This window comes from Schistocerca nitens, chromosome 1 (assembly GCF_023898315.1).
Source record: "Schistocerca nitens isolate TAMUIC-IGC-003100 chromosome 1, iqSchNite1.1, whole genome shotgun sequence".
NCBI classification, from domain to species: Eukaryota; Metazoa; Arthropoda; class Insecta; order Orthoptera; family Acrididae; genus Schistocerca; species Schistocerca nitens.
The window spans coordinates 790,342,054-790,364,258 of NC_064614.1; the positions used below are offsets into that span (position 1 = coordinate 790,342,054).

Consider the following 22,205-nt stretch of genomic DNA (forward strand, 5'->3'; position numbering starts at 1 on the left):
AATCATCATCATTTCATCCCCATCGACGCGCAAGTCGCTGAAGTGGTGTCAAATCCAAAGACTTGCACCCGGCGAACGGTCTACCCGACGGGAGGTCCTAGTCACACAACATTTATTTATTTATTTGAACAATTATATTTAAAAGATTCCTGATATCAGCGGAAAATAAGCAGCAAAAATAATACCTGTGATTGTATGTTGCTACACTGTGTTCACATCAATATTTTTTTTTTCCTCATCTCACATACAAAAAGCTACATTTAAATCAGCCATTTTCCTTCCTACGGTTTTGGCATTCTTAGCAGACTTCTACAACCTGACCTTCAATATACCATTTGCACTTTACTGATTCCGTCACCAGTGTTCATTTTACTCCACTCCCTATGACAGCACACTGATCATTCTCTTCTTACAGTACCACATTTCCATATTCATTTTCCATTTTTCTCATCTCATTACAAACCTACTCATGTTAGATGCTGCCACACAGGAATCTTCCGTATCATGCTCTCTACAGTGAAGAAATAATTGATGATCTGAACAGTTAGATTAACTGATTTATCTACTCAACGTGAATCAGTTTCAAGTCAATCTAGTCATAAGCCCTCTTCCTATTATAGTACAATTACATTAAGTTTGATAAATAACTCAAATATACATGGAAGACTATTAGACAAACAAAAGAGTAACTGAAATCATTTATATAATTTGAACTTACCATTTCATTTACACGTTGTAGGATTTTTGTGAGACCTGAAATAACTAAAGAAAATCTGTATCTGCTTATCTGGATAAGACATTTCTTGTTCTGTTCTTCATTTATCCGAGAATGTGTAGTTTGAGGCCCGGTTCGACATGGCAACTGAAATTCAACAAAAAGAAGAAAATATGCAATTGCTACTTCATTTATCAGAAAATTTTAGACAATTATAATTACAGTGCAATATTAAAAGATGACTGTATGCTATTTCGTGGAATTCAAAATGTAATTATAAAGCCTATTCCATGTCAAACGACAAACAGAGATAGAGCGGCAGTGTTTTTACTGTTGTGGGAATTTCTTTCATATTATGGCACAAGAACGAACTCTATGGTTCACTTTTCAAATTAAGTTACAATCACGCACCTTCAACCCTTTGAAAATAATAAAATAACACAATGCAAACTAGAACGACACATATAAAACACAGTAAATTTATGATCATCAAAGGAATCCTTTTTCTGTCTCAGTCACCTACCTGACATGCCCTAAAGCCCACCCCAGAATCTTCCATAGTTCTGGCTCATGCTGGAATTTAGTGTTCAAGTGGGATAAATTCACCCACAAGCCTTGCTGTGCTGGTATTGCGAACGACTGAAAGCAAGGGGAAACTACAGCCATAATTTTTCCCAAGGGCATGCAGCTTTACTGTATGGTTAAATGATGATGGCATACTCTTGGGTAAAATATTCCGGAGGTAAAATAGTCCCCCATTTGCATCTCCGGGCGGGGACTACTCAGGAGGACGTTGTTATCAGGAGAAAGAAAACTGACGTCCTACGGGTCGGAGACTGGAATGTCAGATCTCTTAACCAGGCAGGTAGTTTAGAAAATTTAAAAAGGGAAATGAATAGGTTAAAGTTAGATATAGTGGGAATTAGTGAAGTTTGGTGGCAGGAGGAGCAAGACTTCTGGTCAGGTGAATACAGGGTTATAAGTACAAAATCAAATAGGGGTAATGCAGGAGTAGATTTAATAATGAACAAAAAAAATAGGAATGCGAGTAAGCTACTACAAACAGCATAGCGAACGCATTATTGTGGCCAAGATAGATACAAAGCCCACGTCTACTACAGTAGTACAAGTTTATATGCCAACTAGATCCGCAGATGATGAAGAGATTGATGAAATGTATGAAGAGATAAAAGAAATTATTCAGATAGTGAAAGGGAGACAAAAATTTAATAGTCATGGGTGACTGGAATTCGACAGTAGGAAAAGGAAGAGAAGGAAACATAGTAGGTGAATATAGAATGGGGGTAAGGAATGAAAGAGGAAGCCGCCTGGTAGAATTTTGCACAGAGCATAACTTGATCATAGCTAACACTTGGTTCAAGAATCATGAAAGAAGGTTGGATACATGGAAGAAGCCTGCAGATACTGGAAAGTTTCAGGTAGATTATATAATGGTAAGACAGAGATTTAGGAACCAGGTTTTACACTGTAAGACATTTCCAGAGGCAGATTTGGACCACAATATATTGGTTATGAACTGTAGATTAAAACTGAAGAAACTGCAAAAAACTGGGAACTTAAGGAGATGTGACCTGGATAAACTGACAGAACCAGAGGTTGTACAGAGTTTCAGGGAGAGCATTAGGGAAAGATTGACAAGAATGGGGGAAAGAAATACATTACACCAAGAATGGGTAGATTTGAGAGATGAAATAGTGAAGGCAGCAGAGGATCAAGTAGGTAAAAAGACAAGGGCTAGCAGAAATCCTTGGGTAACAGAATAGATATTGAATTTAATTGATGACAGGAGATAATACAAAAATGCAGTAAATGAAGGAGGCAAAAAGGAATACAAACGTTTCAAAAATGAGATCGACATGAAGTGCAAAATGGCTAGGGGGGGTGGCTAGAGGACAAATGTAAGGATGTAGAGGCGTATATCACTAGGGGTAAGATAGATACTGCCTACTGGAAAATTAAAGAGACCTTTGGAGAAAAGAGAACCACTTGCATGAATATCAAGAGCTCAGATGGAAACCCAGTTCTAAGCAAAGAAGGGAAAGCAGAATGGTGGAAGGAGTATACAGAGGGTCTATACAAAGGCAATGTACTTGAGGACAGTATTATCGAAATGGAAGAGGATGTAGATGAAGATGAAATGGGAGATATGATACTGCGTGAAGAGTTTAACAGGCACTGAAAGACCTAAGTCGAAACAAGTCCCCGGGAGTAGACAACATTCCATTAGAACTACTGATAGCCTTGGGAGAGCCAAACCTGACAAAACTCTACCATCTGGTAAGCAAGATGTACAAGACAGGTGAAATACCCTCAGTCTTCAAGCAGAATATAATAATTCTAATCCCAAAGAGAGCAGGTGTTGACAGATGTGAAAATTACCAACTATCAGTTTAATAAGCCACGGCTGCAAAATACTAACACGAATTCTTTACAAACGAATGGAAAAACTGGTAGAAGCCGACCTCCGGGAAGATCAGTTTGGATTCCAGAGAAATGTTGGAAAACAGGAGGCAATACTGACCCTACGACTTATCTTAGAAAATAGGTTAAGGAAAGGCAAACCTACATTTCTAGTATTTGTAGACTTAGAGAAAGCTTTTGACAATGTTTACTGGAATACTCTCTTTCAAATTCTGAAGGTGGCAGGGGTAAAATATAGGGAGCAAAAGGCTATTTACCCAGATGGCAGTTATAAGAGTCGAGGGGCATTAAAGGGAAGCAGTGGCTGGGAAGGGAGTGAGACAGGGTTGTAGCCTATCCCCGATGTTATTCAATCTGTATATTGAGCAAACAATAAAGGAAACAAAAGAAAAATTTGGAGTAGGTATTAAAATCCATGGAGAAGAAATAAAAACTTTGAGGTTCGCCGATGATATTGTAATTCTGTCAGAGACTGCAAAGGACCTGGAAGAGCAGCTGAACGGAATGGACAGTGTCTTGAAAGGAGGATATAAGGTGAACATCAACAAAAGCAAAACAAGGATAATGGAACGTAGTCGAATTAAATTGGGTGATGCTGAGGGAATTAGACTAGGAAATAAAGCATTTGGGGAGCAAAATATCTAATGATGGTCAAAGTAGAGAGGATCTAAAATGTAGACTGGCAATGGCAAGGAAAAGTGTTTCTGAGAAGAGAAATTTGTTAACATAGAGTATAGATTTAAGTGTCAAGAATTTGTTTCGAAAGTATTTGTATATGTATGCAAGTGAAACATGGATGAAAAATAGTTTAGACAAGAAGAGAATAGAAGCTTTCGAAATGTGGTGCTGCAGAAGAATGTTGAGGAGTAGAGGAATAGATAACATAACTAATGAGGAGGTACTGAATAGAACTGAAGAGAAAAGAAATTTGTGGCACAACTTGACTAGAAGAAGGGATCGGTTGGTAGGACATATTCTGAGGCATCAAGGGATCGCCAATTTAGTATTGGAGGGCACCGTGGAGGGTAAAAATTGTAGAGGGAGACCAAGAGATGAATACACCAAACAGATTCCGAAGGATGTTGATTGCAGTAGGTATTGGGAGATGAAGCTTGCACAGGATAGAGTAGCATGGAAAGCTGCATCAAACCAGTCTCTGGACTGAAGACCACAACAACCACATTGATATGGATGCCAGCTTCCTGGAAAGATGTTTATTCTCAGCTGAGGCAACCTTTCATCTGTCAGGAAGGGTTAATAGGCATAATGTTCGGATTTGGGGTTCGCAAAATCTGCATGTTGTCATTTAACATGTTCATGGTTGCCCTAAACTAAACGTCTGGTGCGGTCTAATGCATGACAGGATTGTTGGACCGTTCTTCTTTGCACAACAAACAGTGAATGGGTCAGTGTATCTAGACACGTTGGAGCAGTTTGTGAACCCTCAGATTTTAGACTTGCAACCCAACATCATTTTTCAACAAGTTGGAGCTTCGAACACATTGGTCAACGGCTGCTCACTAGTTCCTGGACAGGAAATTTCCCATTCGTTAAATCAGACGTGGAGGACCCATTGCCTGGCCACCACATTCACCCGACATTATGCAGCTTGATTTCTTCATGTGTGGATTTGTGAAGGACCGCGTGTATGCGACCAAAGTGGATGATATTCCTATGTTGTGACATCGTATCACTAATACGATTGCAACAATAACAGAGGAAATGTTACAAAGAACTTGGCAAGTAACTGAATATAGACTTGATATTCTTCGTGCTACAAATGGTTTACATGTAGAGGTGTAATGGTGATAAATAAATAAATTCTTTGAGATGGTCTACAATGTGGTGCATTTTTTATTGTTGTATCTACTGTGGTTTTTTTTCCCCGGGGTGTCTGAAATCAGGGAGGTTTGAGTGGGACACCCTGCATATAGACACACACACACACAAACACACATTCTGCCTCAAGCGCTATTTCCTGTGCATGTTTCTGTAATATTACATTACCAACAGTGGGGTTCCTCTTTATATTACAGAACAGCACAATTGATTGTTCATGCTCATGACTGTCTTCTGTAGTACAGGTGGTATTTTTGGTGTCTACATCGTCCTCATGTAGTGTGCCACCCACATCTCTGCAGAATATGCATTTAAAAAGGCCACTGACAGGCGCCACCATGAGCCCCACTATCTGCAAGGCTCACAGTATTCCTATGCTTGGGGCTACAGACGCCATCAGAGGATGCCATCTTTGCATCTCCTCACTACATGCAAATGTATTTGTTTGCACATTTTTTTTTTTTTTTTTAAATGCCGCACACAGAGTTCCGTCCCAAGATCTCGGATGACTTGCACTGAGACTACTAAGCACCCTGCATGATATTGATATTTCCAAAGCTATACAGTGATAAACATATCATGTACATTGCTGGAACAGATTCAAAGTGGTCCAAAGTTATGTATGTAATTCATAATTTTGTACATTTGTAAATAGATGTTTTATTCATTTATTACATGGTTGAATTGTTCACAATTTGCCCAGTTATCTCATACCAATTATGGACACAACACTGTGGGTCATCCATATGCTGTTACTCTTGCAGTAACCCTTGTCATCAATTCTCATACAGCAATCAATTCTGGCAGCACCATTTTCCCCTAAACATGGCAATCATACAGTGTCATATGGAAAGCAAAGGATCTGCAGGACTTCACAGATATGGATTGTTCCATGCATCAAATATCCATGATTTGGTTGTGACAAAATGTGCTGTTGTTCCACAGCTCACCTACCTTCCACCTGCCTTTTGCGTTGACTGCCAGCATTGTATCTGAGCACTTTCAATTCACTTGACAGAACTGTTACTTTTGCTGCGGTGAAAGGAATGCTCTCCATCCAACACCACAATTATCTCTAATTCAGCTGCTAAGCTGCTATGCTTATGGCAGACCATGAAGCCAAGTATGGAAAAAGTACTTCATGGTCCCTAAAAATTAAGTTTCATAGACCATCAACCCTATATGGTCTTGACAAGACCCTGATGGGAAGAAAGGCCAAATGTAATGGCGTGAGACAGCTGTATGATACAAAAACTACATAGTGTTTCTGAACTGTGGTTTATTTGTCTCACAACATACATAATCTAAATCATTTTATTCAGGTGCAGGAGACTTGTCAATTGTGGTAAAATTTCACCATAAACAAAGCTGATGTTAACAGACAGCATCATAATAATGATACAATTTTTTACACATACATACAATAAAATCTAACACTTAATTACCCTTTGCTCAAACGATCATTTCATCCTCTATGAATTCTTCTATTGAATAGTAGCGTTTCTCCCACAGAATCTTCTGTAGTCTCATTTTTAAAATTTCTGGCTTCATATTAAATCTGTTTTTACCCATTAACTTGTTATATATTGTCACCCCACATACTGTTGAGTCCATGCATATAATTTCAACTGGTGAGCAGGAAGGAAACAGGAATTGCAAATGCGAAGACCACAAAATAAATTTTTGCAAAAACATTTGTTGGGCACTAGATGTTAGGGAAAAGGAACAAGAAGAGGTATAATGATAAACTGCAACAAACAGAAAAAGGGGAAAAAAGAAGTAAGGTATGAAGAGGGGTAAGAAAAATAGAAAAAAATGAAATAAAATTTAATAATTAGGCAAATTTCCATACAGATGTAGAGGACAAAGGAAAAGGTAGACAGATGATGCAGAAGGTAAATAAAATAAGACAGGAAAGAAGCGAAGGACAAAGACCCAGCGCAAATAATGACTGTGTGAGGCGACAAACCAGTGTGTGTTGGTGAGTATTGGAAGTATTAGTCTTAGAGGAGTGGATCAATATAACTTACACAGCGGAACAGCTGCTATTAATATGTTTCATCCTGTTTGTTAAATAGGACCTTGGTCCTTACCCAAGTGACCAGCCTAATTATAAATCTTGTTCTACGCACCTTATCTTATTGCATGTTCCCACTCCATCAGTAGAAAAACATATATGGAAACACAAGACGGGCAACCCGTGAGAGCACATGTGTGATCTGTCAACTGATAAGTAAGTTTTGTCCTGTGTTTACACTGGCATCACCACTACCAAGATATCATTCAGATTGAATTGTAATAAATAAATTACGTATGCTGGCAGCACAGCATTTTGTTGCTAAGCTATTTGTGAAATTTAGCAGTAGTCACATGGTATCTATACACCCTTCTCCCTTTTGTTTTTTTTTTTCCCCCTATCTTCCTGAATTTTTTTGTTTATATTCTTCATCATGTTTTTCTCTCTGCCTTTATACCTTAGTTCAACTCATTTTTAATTATATTTTATTTCACATTTTCTCTTTTCCTCATTACCCTGCAACCCCTCTTCCTCTCACTCCTCTTTTTTCCCCTTTTAATTCAATCTATTCTTCCCATCCTCTTTCATTCCTTTTCCCATGTTTGCATCACATTCTTTCTTTGTTAACTTTTCCTTTACTTTTCAATATTTACATCTTTTATTCACTTTTTATTTATGTCACATTAATTAATCTCCCATATTTTTGGTTATTTCTTAATCATTTTCTTCTGTTGTAGCTCACATCTTCAATTGTATGTCACCTACTTCAAAACATTAGCAATCTACAATTTGAATTTATTATTTTACACTTAAAGCTGCTTTCTACTGATTGAGTGTAATGTCGTGCCTCCTGTCAAGGGTTTGGAGCGACTTTTCCTCCCTTTCAGCAGTTCTGTTCTTAGCTTTCTCATAATTCTTTGATTTGATTTCTTTATTAATCCATGAAACCATTTACATTGTATGGATTTCGTCATTCAATAATAGACAATTTAACAGTTTAAATTTGTTTCTTACACAATAGTTGACAGTGAAATTTTCTTATAATCCAATTTACATTTTTCAGTCTTATATAATTATTATTTCTCCATATAGTTTGACACAGAACTTTCAGATTTTAAGTAACCTTTTATAATTCAAGTACTCCATTACTGTATAGTAACTTTTATGTCTTTTATGTTTTGCGGTAATTTATTATATAATTTGATGGCATTGTACAGTAGACTCTGTTGCATTTTAACTTTATTTTTTCTATCCAATTGCAAATTATTGCAGTTCCTAGTTTCGTAACCATGTACAGAACCATTGTTAACACAGTGTCCAATATTTTTTTTTAATGTACATAACATTCTGAAAAATATATTCAGATGGAACAGTTAAGATTTCCAGCATTTTAAAAAGTTCAAGGCAGTGAGCCATACCGCCACTCTTGATCATTTACGTACTGCTCTTTTCTGCAATTTGAATATAGCTTCGATATTTCTCCTGTTCACTCCCCAGAATATTATCCCATAACTAATAACAGAATGGATATATGCAAAGTATACTGATCTAATACGTGAAATTCCAAAAACCAAAGACCCAGTTGTATTTTAATTTGTGTGACTGTCAATGCTATTCCACTTGATGCAATTTGAAACTGTTGGTAAGTAAGCATTCCTATTCTTTCTAAATATTGTTCATTCTAAATATTGTTAGGGATCACTTTTCTACTTTCAATTTGAATGTATTTCCACATACACACAGAAGAGCTCAGATGTGAGGGAAATAGTATTCAATTAATTTTCTTGCAATGTAAAAGAATATGATGAAGTAAATTATAATGAAACTTGATTCTACATATGACAAATAGCAAAGTACACTACACAAAACTAAGCATGGAGAAGCAACCTGTTAGGGTAAATGGCTGAAAATTTTCAGAGCCATAATCTCATTACAGCAAGCTGTCAGAACCTAGTAGATTATACATAATTAGTTTTGATTCAGTTGTGGGGATGTACCCATTAAATGTCCAAAACTTTCTTGGTTACGGTTTACATTGTGGTGTAACATGTTAATTTGCTGTTTTTAATACGAAATATACTACTGCATTCAAATTACCACCCACACACATATGTCAAACTGTGTGACCAGGCACAGAATATTGAATCAAAAAACCACAAAGTACTTTCGGAAATGCAGTAGCTGTTTGTTGTTGTTGTCGCTGTGACCTTCAGCAGTCCAATTGCTGATTTGATGCAGCTCTCCATGCTACTCTATCATGTACAAGCCTCTTCATTTCTGAATAACTGCTGCAACCAACATACTTCTGAATCTGCATTCATTTCTTGGACTCCCTCTACAATTTTTACCCCCCCCCCCCCCCCCCAAATACTTTCCTCCAATACTAAACTGCTGATCCTTTGACAGCTAGTCAGGCTGTGCTACAAATTTGTTTTCTCCCCAATACTTACTTAAGTACCTCCTGAACAGTTAAGTGATCTACCCATCTAATCTTCAGCATTCTTCTGTAGAAACATATTTCAAAATCTTCTATCCTCTTCTTGTTGAAACTGTTTATCATCCATGTTTCACTTCTACACATGGCTATACTCTGTACAAACAGTTTCAGAAAAGACTTCCTGACACATAAATCTATATTCAATGTTAACTAATTTCTCTTCTTCAGAAAGGCCCTTCTTGCCAGTGCCAGTCTATATTTTATAATCTCTCTGTCATGACCACCATCTGTTATTTTACTACCCAAATAACAAAACTCATTACTATTTTGAGTGTCTTATTTCATAATCCAATTCCCTCAGCATCACATGATTTAATTCAACTACATTCCATTATATTTGTTTAGCTTTTGCTAACAGTCATCCTATATCCTCCTTCCATGACACTATCAATTCTGTTCAGCTGTTCTTCCAAGTCCTTTAGTGACTCTGACAGAATTACAATGTCATTGGCAAACCTTAAAGTCTTTATTATTCTCACTGAACTTTAATTTCTACTCCAAATTTTTTTTTGTTTCCTTTACTGCTTGCTCAGAGTACAGATTGAATAACATCACTGATAGGCTACCATTGTCTCACTCCCTTCTCTATCATTGCTTTCCTTTCATGCCCCTAAGCTCTTATAATTGCCATCTTGTTTCTGTACAAGTTGATTTAGTCCTTTGCTGTCTGTATTTTAGTCCTGCTGCTTTCAGAATTTCACAGAGAGTACTCCTGTCAACACTGCCAAGAGCTTTCACTAATTTTTCAAATGCTGTAAACATAATATATATTCTAAGATAAATCGTAGCATCAATATTGTCCTGCGTGCTCCTACATTTCTCCGGAATCCAAACTGATCTTCTACTAATTTTTCCATTCTTCTGTAAAGAATTTGAGTCAGTATTTTGCAACCATGACACATTAAACTGAGAGTTTTGTAATGTTCACACCTTTCAGCAGCAGCCTTCTTTGGAACTGGAATTATTACATTCTTCTTGAAGTCTGATGAAGGTATTTTGATTTCTTATACAGATGGAAGAGTTTTATCATGACTGGCTTCTCCCAAGGCTATCAGTAGTTCTGACACAATGTCATCTACTCCCAGGCCCTTGTTTTAGCTTAGGTCTTCCACTGCTCTATTAAATTCTTCTTGCAGTATCATACCTCCCATCTCATCTCCATCTACACCTTCTTCCAGTTCTACAACACTGCCTTCAAATTCATCTATCTTGTACAGACCCTCATACACCCCTTCCATCTTCAGCTTTCCCTTCTTTGCTTAGGACTGGTTTTCCATCTCAGCTCTTGATATTCATACAGCTGCTTCTCTTTTCTTCAAAGGCCTCTTTAATTTCTCTGTGGGTATTACCGATCTTTTCCATAGTGATATATGCTTCTAAATCCCTACATTTGCCCTCTATCCATTCCTGCTTAGCCATTTTGCACTTCTTACCAATCTCTCGTATCCAGTCTCCTTTCCCCTTTTGCCTGACGCATTTGCTTCATTTTCATATTTTCGCCTTTCATCAATCAAATTCAATATCTTTTGTGTTATCCAAGGATTTCTTGTAGGTCTTGTCTTTTAACCTACTTGATCATCTGCTGCCTTCACTATTTCATGTCTCCCAGCTATCCATTCATCTTGTACTGTACTCTTTTCCCTGTTCTCATCAGTCATTGCCTAATGCTCCCTCTGAAACTCTCAACAATTCTGGTTATTTCAACGTATCAATGTCCCATCTCTTTAATTTGCTAATTTTTTTTGCAATTTCTTCAGTTTTAGTCTACAGTTCATAAATTGTGGTCAGAGTCCACATCTGCCCCTGGAAATGTCTTATAATGTAAAATCTGGTTCCAAAATCTCTGTCTTACTACTATATAAGCAATCTGAAACCTTCTGGTGTCTCCAGTCTCTTTCACATACACAACTTCTTTCATAATAACAAGTATGTTTGTGTGGCCATTCTTTCATAATTCTTAATCCAAGTGTTAGCTGTGATTAAATACTACTCTGTGAAGAAATTTTAGCATGTGGCTTCCTCTTTCATTCCTTTCCCCCAGACCGCATTCACCTACTATTTTTCCTTCTCTTCATTTTCCTACTATTGAATTCCAGTCGCTCATCACAATTAAATTTTTGTCCCTTAACTACTTGAATAATTTCTTTCTCATCATACATTTCTTCAAACTCTTTATCATCTGCAGGGCTAGTTGGCTTATAAACTTTTACTACTGTGGCTGGTGTGGGCTTCATGTCTATCTTGGCTACAATAATGTGTTCACTTACCTGCATTTCTGTTTTCTTATCCACTTTAAAAACCACTCCTGCTTTACCCATATTTGATTTTGTATTTATAACCCTGTATTCACCTGACCACAGCTCCTGTCCCTCCTGCCACGGAACTTCACTACTTCCCACTATATCTACCTTCAACCTATCCATTCCCCTTTTTAAATCTGTTAACCTACCTGCCTTATTAAGGAATCTAACATTCCACAATCTGATGTGTAGAACACTATCTTTGTTTCTCCTGATGATGACATCATCTGAGTATTCTCTGCCCCGAAATCTGGATGGTGGACTATTTTTCCTACGGAATATTCTATCCAAGAGGATGCTATCATCAACATACAGTGGAGCTACATTCCCTCGCAAAAAAATTCCGGCTGTAGTTTCCCCTTGCTTTCAGCCATTCACAGTACCACCACAGCACAGCTGGTTTGGTTGATGCTACAAAGCCAGATCAGTCAATCATACACTCTGTTGCCTGTGCAATGACTGAAAAGGCTGTTGGCCCTCTTCAGGAACCACACGTTTGTCTAGCTTCTCAAAAGATACCCCTCCTTTGTGGTTGCATCTACAGTACGCCTATCTGTATTGCTGAGGCATGCAAACCACCCCCGCCTTTCTGAGCCATCGACAGCTTTAATAATGGGTAATAGATGTCATGTTTTCCTCTAGTGTTGTAGATGAGAACATCACTATTCTTCCCAAATTGTGGTGGATTATTTATGACAAATTTCAATAGTGGATGTAAGTATTGTGATGATGCAGTTAGAATGCCTAACTTCTTGAAGGGATACCTACTTGATGACCTTGGGTGAACACCACTTATTATTCTCACTGCTTACTTCTGTGCAATCAATACTTTTTTGTAAGTGGTTAGTTAAGCCAGATTACTCCATATGACGATGTCGAGTGGAAAAATGAGAAATATGTCATGAGACTCATGTAGTGGACTGACAAGGCAGCCAGTCCACAGTGACGGGTAGCCGAAAGGGCGCACGTACACACACGCCGACTGGCGCGAAGTCTGGAACAGGATTCGTAATGAATGTGATAAAGAAAAGAACGTAGCTACTAGAACACTTAACTTTTATATCGTCCTTTGGTATAAAGCATTCTTGATGATACAAGTGAGACTATCTTGAGATACATGCAATGGTACAAATGGCGCCTTGCTAGGTCGTAGCCATTAACTTAGCTGAAGGCTATTCTAACTGTCTCTCGGCAAATGAGAGAAAGGCTTCGTCAGTGTAGTCGCTAGCAACGTCGTCGTACAACTGGGGCGAGTGCTAGTACGTCTCTCGAGACCTGCCTTGTGGTGGCGCTCGGTCTGCGATCCTGACAGTGGCGACACGCGGGTCCGACATGTACTAATGGACCGCGGCCGATTTAAGCTACCACCTAGCAAGTGTGGTGTCTGGTGATGACACCACAACTCATTCATTTATTTCCAAGACTAATAATTATATGAACAGTAAGTAGCTGTACTTCACTGTCCGAGAAGCTCAGTAATATGTTCTTCCAGTTCAAGGTTTTATCAGTAAGTACACACAAAAATTTCAAATGTTGCTTATCTTTGTCAGACATTTGCAATTTTGATTTTTTATTGTGCAGTTCAAGTGAGCCCAAACAAACAATGTTCATCAACTCTTTCATGTTCTGCCCAGTGTTGCCGGAAAGCATCAATTTCCTTCCCCTTACAAACAAAGTGATTTTTAAACTGGAATTTTTAAATGCCTCTTCAATAGGGTGAGCTTCAGTTAGTCTGGTGGAATATTAGCTTTATAAGTGCATACTGAATAGGACAGTAAAATGCACAGAATAACAGTACCCCAGCAGCAACAGCACCTGTGACTGCTGGAGTAATGTTTATTCTTTTTGTTTTATTAACTTTGTTGTTTATTATACTTGTATAATTATAAAACTGACTCATCCCACATCACAGCAAGAGATTGCAATTATGGAACATACAACTAAGTAACTAAACTAAATACCATAGAAGTAGTGGTCAAAATGACTATGGGGAGTTGACTGAAAGGTACAGCAACAATGGAGAGGCCATCAGGTTCCAAGCATTTACATCTGATGAACTCAGACATGAACCTGCTTGGCTTCTTAAACTAGAAAACTGAAATATCTGCTACCTAGAATAGACCCTGTTATTTTGCAATAATTTTCATATTTTCTTGAAGAGTTTCTGTTCAGTACTCTTATTATGAATACTTTTTTAAGGCTGTATACTAACACACAGTCATCGCTTTGCTATGTAGGTAGTTACAGATAAGTAGTTCTTTCAGTAGAGCAAGTATAGACCTTGTAATCTTAGAATACCTACTATTAGACAATATTTGGCTTAAAATTCATTGAAATATATGCATAATCTTCAATGTGTGAAAAAACAAGTGGAGTTACAAAAATTTTCTTTTAGGCCTATTTAAAAGGTTATTGGTATACATACATTGAGATTCTGGAATACTGGTTTCCATTTCATGACTTTAAAACAGGGAAATTTCAACAATTAAATACTGAATGTACATGGTTACATTTCAGCCCAGAATATTCTGTTCATCCATTCATGAATCTTAAACAACAGCCCCTCAACCCAAAAGGTTATCCTGACTCTGAAACAATGTAGGCCTAAGACATGGAGTACTCTTACATCACATCTGGCTTTATGCCCAACTGCAAGGTATAATGAACTACATGTTGAAGGCTGTAGGGCCTACTTCAGCACACATGAAATGCGTCAATGCATCAATAAATTATGTTGCATATGTGCAGTGGATGGATGCCTCACACCTCCATGGACAATAAATTTAGCCACATTATACAAGAGGCAGCAGCAGACAAGAAGAAGAGCTATCAAGAAAGCAATCCCCACTATATTCTTAAAGGACACGCAAGACCTGAGGTCCTCAGTACTTAGATCTTCAGCTACTGAAGTATCTGCCACAGTCTGCAGGCCAGTAGGGTGAGAACGCAATCTGTACACTTCTTAAAGAGTTGTATGTTATGAATAAAAGTCTGTTGAGTATCTCTATTTTGGTTCTTCAGGTTTATATATCCAATACACACTCCAGAAGGAAAACTACAAGTTTTATTCAAGGTTTTTCATCATTTCATCATGACCTGGCACAGTGTGGACAAACAGTGAAGCAGGTTCTCACCATGTACAAGTGTCTACTTTGTCAGGTCTTGACAGAAAATCTCAAGTTAAACTTGGGAACTCTGGCAATGGAGCTTTTGCTCTGAAAAATGCAATGGAAATAAAAACCTGAAAAATCAAGACACTGAAAAATAAAGACACAGGCTGTCAATGGAATTTTATTCATAAAATATATAACTTTCACTTCTATGTGTGCCACATGAAACAGTTATGGATTCATTAAAAATTCATATTTCTGGATTATTTAATGCAACAAGAATGTTATGGTGGAGAGAGAGGAAAGAAAGGGAGAGAGAGGGGGGGAGGGAGGGAGAGAGAGAGAGAGAGAGAGAGAATATATGTTTTGCAGTCCATATGTAAGTATTGTAAATATCTGTGTGAAAGAATACCTGGAAACAAAATTAAAACTTGAATATAAAACTATATATAAACGTAAAATGATGTATTGTATGCATGTGCTGTTGTGATCTGTGAGAAAGAGTGTCAAAATAACTTTAAGATCTAAACGTGAAACTACAGAAAAATATATGTAACCTTGCAAATTGTCATAATTGTGAATTATTTGTATTTAAATTGTAGTATGTTGGCTAAATATTAATATATTTGTGTAAACTGATTTGCCCCATATTACAGTTACACACACTGTACACAGTGTTGACAAATTGGCCAAAATAAAAATCTATCATTCAATCAAAGCACTGCCTACAGATGTGAAGAGATCATGGAAGTTTTCTATCAATGAACCATGTTTCGTAAAAGACATCAGACTCAAGTATTAGTAGGTGGTACAGAAATTGATTGTTACACATCATCTCAAAGAAGGGGCATCCCATCATTCATATGCCTTATGGATGGATGAATAATGAGGTTTAATGCCTTGTGGGAAATTTTAAAATGGGACACATTAATGTGGTGCTCCTATTAACTAACAAGCAGTTAACAATGATTGCTTTTGTTCAGGAAAACAAGATAGCTAAATCTTCAAACCATTTTCTCCCTGGAAACGCATTAATCAAAATTTGCTAATTTGCGATCATTATATTCTGGAAATAATCGTATGTCAGTATTGAATTTCAGCTACAATAGAAAATGGGCCAGTTACAGGTAACAAATGGTTCTATGTCACCATCGCATTATTCTGCTGATACGAATGTAGTATAGTTTCAAACCTATATGGAAAAAAACACTGATGTCAAAAATATTTATCTTGGCGGCCGAGGTGCGGGACGCGTATGCGTACACTTCTCAAGATTGACTCGATGTTTGATACTCGCTGCTTGCTAATATACAGGACACGACGAGTCTTGCTTCAGTTCGGTCATTCAATCATTTGCATACCGTAACATTGGGATTATTTATCATTCTGGTTTCTTCCAGTTCACACATGCGTCAGATATTGATTTCATCGTGCACCACGATTTTCATTGATGGGCGTGTCAGTACTAACATTTATGAAACATTTGAATGACAGGTAATTCTTCTTTCCCAATATGATAGCAAACCGCTAAACATCAATGCAACCGTCAGTTATATTTCATTCATCCCTTCATATCCCCACCACAACATCCGGTCTGGCTAGCCCATTCACAAAAGCTGTCTGCAAGATATTGATTTTCAGATTCGTTAATATCAACTAAATTTGCTAAAAGAACTAAGCTAGAAGGCATTTGATTTACTATACCTGTTCCTCGAATCTTGTTATTAGTGCTGATACCCACTCTACCGGTTTCTGAGTTGCCATGTTACCAAAATACTGTCACAAAATACAACCTTACATTTCGGCAGCTCTTTTTAGCGCCATTTTGAGGTACGCCTTCCATTGCGGACAGGCCACTGGTTCCGAGCGAAGCAATACAGAGTAATGTGGTTTAAAAAGAAGCGTAAGGAGGGAATGCAGACTTGTTAATTATTGACAACAGACAAAAAACTCGTATCGTTTTGAAATTAGGTGTGATCGTAAGTTAATTATCCGTATATTGTATATCTTTTACTGTAAGCAGTAGGCGCTTGTTGAACTCACCAATTGGCGCTAAGATATAAAACAACTTTTTCCATAATTCTTGCCGCGGAGATCCATCCACCAAATCAACTGTCAGCCTTTATATGACAGAAACAATATAGAATTCAAATGGAACAACAGTAGAGGTTTTCCAGCGTCATCACGTACTAATCTCTCAAAGCTAGGTCTTCAGCAGTATGTCAGTGCTGCAGTGTATTTTGTCTACAAGAACGCACGTAACGCAAACAATAATTATTTCGTCTTCTCAGCAAGATGAGTTTGTAGAGCCGATTACGTATACACTACAAGCTGACCATGCACAGTACAGTGTGCCAAAGCTACACCATAGAGCATAAATATTTCTTCTCTATGAGCTACACTCTAAGGCCCTATAGAAGACGGTCTGAGTTCATGGAACTAGTCATGACGGTACACTGTAGTAAAAATAATAATAATCTGTCGATTCTTCCAACATAATAATGCTAAACGCAATTCAAAACAAATCGGATCGGGTCTTTGTTTAGTCGACTCCTGATTAGTTTATTGGTAGCAAAATTATTTTCTATTGTAACATCCAAGTAGTTATGTCGGGAGGGAGTGGGGATGGGAGAGTATATCAATCGTAATTGCGTGAAATTATCTAAATGAAGACGTGGACGAGCGAAAACACAGTGTCCAAATAATATATACTGGTAGTATGAACTCTGCTGGTTTGGGAGCTGGTGTTTTGGTTCTCTGAATACACTGGTCTTTTGTGATTTGTCAATCAATAATTCACTTGCTTTCTTACTAAAATTACCTTTGTAACTATATTACAGCAAGAATATTAGCACACTTGTGTAAATATGGGTAACACGAATGAATTAGTAAACTTCTTGTCCACTCATAGTGTCATAATACCACAGCCGACTTTAAAAGTGGCCGTGAGCGTACTAGTTATTGACAGTGCAGCCACTCTGCCCTTAGTCTTCAACTCTAATAATGGTAGGACACTATTATATTTATCAGGCACAGGTTCGGGGCCAGGTTCCCATTAGGATGTTACAGTTATTTAGTTTCTCCCCCCCCCCCCCCCCTCCCAAATACAATTTGCTGCCATTTTCATTTTTAATGTACGCTATCACAGTTGCCTAGGCTTCAATAACAGAAACAGTAAATATATATAACATGTTTTAATATAACAATAATAATTTGCTTACATTAATAGTTATAGCCTACATCACTTTAGTAAAAATAATAATTTACGCCAGTGACATGTACTGGAGTTTTCGTTTAGGTAAACAGTTACAACAGAATAAAATGTCTTTTTTAAATACGAAAATACAATTTTGCGAAGTCGTTGATCATTGGGTCACCAAACTCGGACTTCAACTGCCGCAGGTGATTCTTTTGAATTAATGATATAGCTATGAGCTAAGCTCTTCTTGTGAGTTTCAAATACATATGTGGTGTTGTACACTATCGACACCACGCCAGGCTATCAGTATGAAGGAGTTGACTGCCCGCCAATCCAAGGCCAGTTCGAAAACACATCCTCTGCAGCATTCTAGGCCAGCACCACCACAGAGCTGGCTTAAGAAGACGCCCCACGCCATACCAATGCCAGCCCTGTCGGATAGCAGAATAACCTTGGCGCATTCGAAGCCTGCTACTTAGCCTCACCTCTCTCTGTGACTACCTACGACAAACTTGCTTGTGTCAAGGAACTATTGGAAAACAAATGGACTAGCTGAATTGAAGAATTAAGAACATACTACATGTGTTTCTCATAAATTGCCCTCTGTCTCTGAACCCCTCTATTCCTCGACATCCACTCCTAGACATACCCAATAACTGGCGATGAGACTGTGCCCATGAGTGTTCCAGTTTGCTTCTAATTCTCGCCATATAACCACCTGGTACCACTAATAGTTTCTCTTCAGAACTGTGATTTTTCACAGTGCTTCCGTTCCTGTGCTTTTCTGTTTCAGAAGGTGGCCTTCAAATGACTGTTTTGCTTGTACATATTGAGGCTAACATTCATGGTTTTTGGTTGTGCATACCATTTCTCGTTTGGTAATTTTTGGTGCATATATTGACCATCTCTAGTCCTCCAAAAGAACTGTCAGTAACATAGAGTGTTCAGTTTCAGGAGCAGCATATGCAGAATTTGATGGAAATGATGACAAGACTGCTCACTGCACAAGTAAACACACCAGTGCCGCCCCCACCAACTGCAGCACAGCCAGCAGTGCCTGTTTCTTCTCCACCATTCTGTGCATTTGATTCAACATATGAGGAATTGTTCGATTACCGAGCATAGCTCAATCCACACTTCACAGTGCATGACATTGAAGGTAGGAGCAGACAACCTTATTTTCTTGCATTGGTTGTGTATCAGTTTACAGGATCGCCTGGAAACTTTTACATATCACCTGCCCTGAAGATGTTCCTTATGAAGAATGAACTGCTGCACTAGACAAATACTTTGATGAGCAGATTAATGTGGTAGCTGTATATTACAAATGGTTCAAACGGCTCCGAGCACTATGGGACTTAACATCGGAGGTCATCAGTCCCCTAGAACTTAGAACTACTGAAACCTAACTAACCTAAGGACATCACACACATCCATGCCTGAGGCAGGATTCGAACCTGCGACCGTAGCAGTCGCGCGGTTCCGGACTGAAGCACCTAGAACCGCTCGGTCACCGCGGCCGGCATTTCACAAATTCTTTCATTTGCAAATGTAGCCTAATCAGACTCATGAGCAGTGGGTGGCAGACTACAAGCGCTTACACGCCATTGCATATATAAGTATGAGTGTGGATGTTATTACAGTGATACCATGATGAGGAATGACATTATTCAAAATGTGTCAGATCCTCACATACATGAAAAGGTTCTCATCCTGATCCTAGTTTGCAACAGCTTTTGCAATTAGTGGGGTGTCAGGACTTGTAAGACAGTGCAACAGTGGATTTTGATTCCAGTGCTTCTTTGTGCCATACAGGCAGTAGTGATAAATATGTTGTACCCATAGTTCACTCAATGCAGCACGTAAATTTTCAGCCAGGGCAGCGACATCAACAGAACCAACATGCTAGGCAGCAGACCAATGGCATTCGACCTTGCTATCAGTGTTTCACAGCACATAAGTGCCAGACGTGTCCCTGCGTGACGCTAAGTGTTATCATTGTGGCAAGCAAGGTCATGTTCAAGCAATTTGTTTGCAGAAATACAAGTCCAACATACACTTCGCAAATTGTCTAAAGTCTCAGTCCATGAATGTTAATGCAATTTTTGCACGCCAAGTAATGTATGTAGTGCTATGCAGTGAAAAATAAAAGCAACAGAGAAAAAATCACGTACTTCTTATACACAGCATCAGGCAAATGAGTTGTCTGTCTCTCTGCAGATTGCCAATCGCATAATACGCATGCAGCTGGGTACTGGTACATCAGTGACAGTGAATGAAAGCACTTAAGAATTATTAGGCGAGTCTTAGCTACACAAGTCACAGGTAACTCTGTCTGCTTACACTGGACATACATTCCTGTGTTATATGTTTGCAGCTTACCTGCCAGTTTTCGTAACGTTACCAAGACAGTTTCATTCACAGTATTGTGCTTACCTGAAAATGAAAAGCTTTTTGGCATGGACTCTTTTGATCTTTTTAGTTTGTTCATTCAAGATAATGTTCTCTCCGTGAACTCTTCTATGCCTATAGACAAAGTTGCTACTGAGCGAGGTGGTGTAGCAGTTAGCACACTGGACTCGCATTTGCGAGGACGACAGTTCAAACCCGTGTCCAGCCATTCTGATTTAGGTTTCCCATGATTTCCCTAAATCACTTCAGGCAAATCCTGTAGGAGCCAGTTAGTGGGCATCACCTTCAGGCAGGTTACTCTTATGTGCAGATTTCAAGGCAACAAATAATCGATTGTGATTTATTCTTTTCTTTTGCCATGGTCTAAGGAACTCGTGGACAAACTTGGTGCAGGGCGCTTCTTTTCCAAGACTGATCTTTGTGACAATTATTTGCAGCTACTCTTGAATGCACAGTTGCAACAAGTTTTTCTGATCAATACCCACGTGGAGTTATTTAAATTTTTGAGGTTGCCCTTCAGTACTGCGGCTGCACCTGCAATTTTTCAACCTTATTTGTTGTTGTATCGTCCAAAGAACAAGGTGTCAGAGACGGATTAGTAACTCACAATGAAACCGTCAAAGAGTATATTCATTGCATGCTGCACCAACAAATGGACAACACTGCATAGCCATGCCTCCCAGAGCTTGACAACGCCACCGCAATCGATGGCCTTGTTATGGCTGAGCAGAGGAACGCTTGTCCCAATTTGCTGCATCATCCTAGATAGGCTTCCAGTGTATTAACGGCTTCGTCAGAACTCTAATGTGTACAGTATGTCACTTACACTTCATGTGAAGAGTCTTGTAAATTTGTCTGTATCAACTGATACTTCAATATTCGGATACAGTTGTAAATTCTCAGAACATTCTTCTGAAAATGGATTGTACCAAGTTAAGGTAATCTTCATATCATTACTGTAACAAAGATAACTAATATTAAATGTGTTATAGTTCCACTCAATCCCCTCCCACAGCAAACCAAAGAACCCACCATTGTACTAGCTAGTATATTTTCGTCTGGCACAAAAACTAGCGATGATTCTGGCCAAAAATAGACTAGCCTTGCCTGGGGCATGGTTACTGTATGCGATTTTAGTCGTACTTTCACTGCCCAGAGTTGCCAGTTTTCTGTTCTTGATTTGTGTATATCATATCAAGTGTTTCACTAAGTCTGAGTCGCCACAGGAAATGTCTCTAACAGAAATTACTCAGCTTCAGGGTCAGCAGACTGGACACCTGCTACTCAGTGTTCAGTAACTGACATCACTACTCTCACGGGGAGCAGTGCTGCCATAGATCGCTGCACCTAAATTTGGTCCATATCATAACACCGAGCGAGGTGGCGCAGTGGTTAGCACACTGGACTCGCATTAGGGAGGACGACGGTTCAGTCCCGCGTCCGGCCATCCTGACTTAGGTTTTCCGTGATTTCCCTAGATCACTCCAGGCAAATGCCGGGATGGTTTCTTTCAAAGGGCACGGCCGACTTCCTTCCCCATCCTTCCCTAATCCGAGCTTGTGCTCCGTCTCTAATGACCTCGTTGTCGACGGGAAGTTAAACACCAATATCCTCCTCCTCCTCCTCATAGCTACGAAGAAGAATGGTCAGAATATCCGGCGCAATTGGAGGCCC

At 38.7% G+C, this 22,205-nt stretch overlaps 1 protein-coding gene across 1 annotated transcript in view; it reads right to left on the minus strand.

Moving 5' to 3' along the window:
- LOC126262186 (neurofibromin) overlaps positions 1 to 16,757 on the minus strand; it is a 502,919-nt gene extending 486,162 nt beyond the window's left edge. Inside the window, exons 1-2 of the mRNA XM_049958602.1 lie at positions 16,625 to 16,757; positions 719 to 862 (exon numbers count right to left, since the gene is read on the minus strand). Of these exons, the coding sequence (XP_049814559.1) occupies positions 719 to 862; positions 16,625 to 16,684 (204 nt within the window). The 5' untranslated portion in view covers positions 16,685 to 16,757. The remainder of the gene's footprint in view (positions 1 to 718; positions 863 to 16,624) is intronic.
- Positions 16,758 to 22,205: the final 5,448 nt, after the last annotated feature.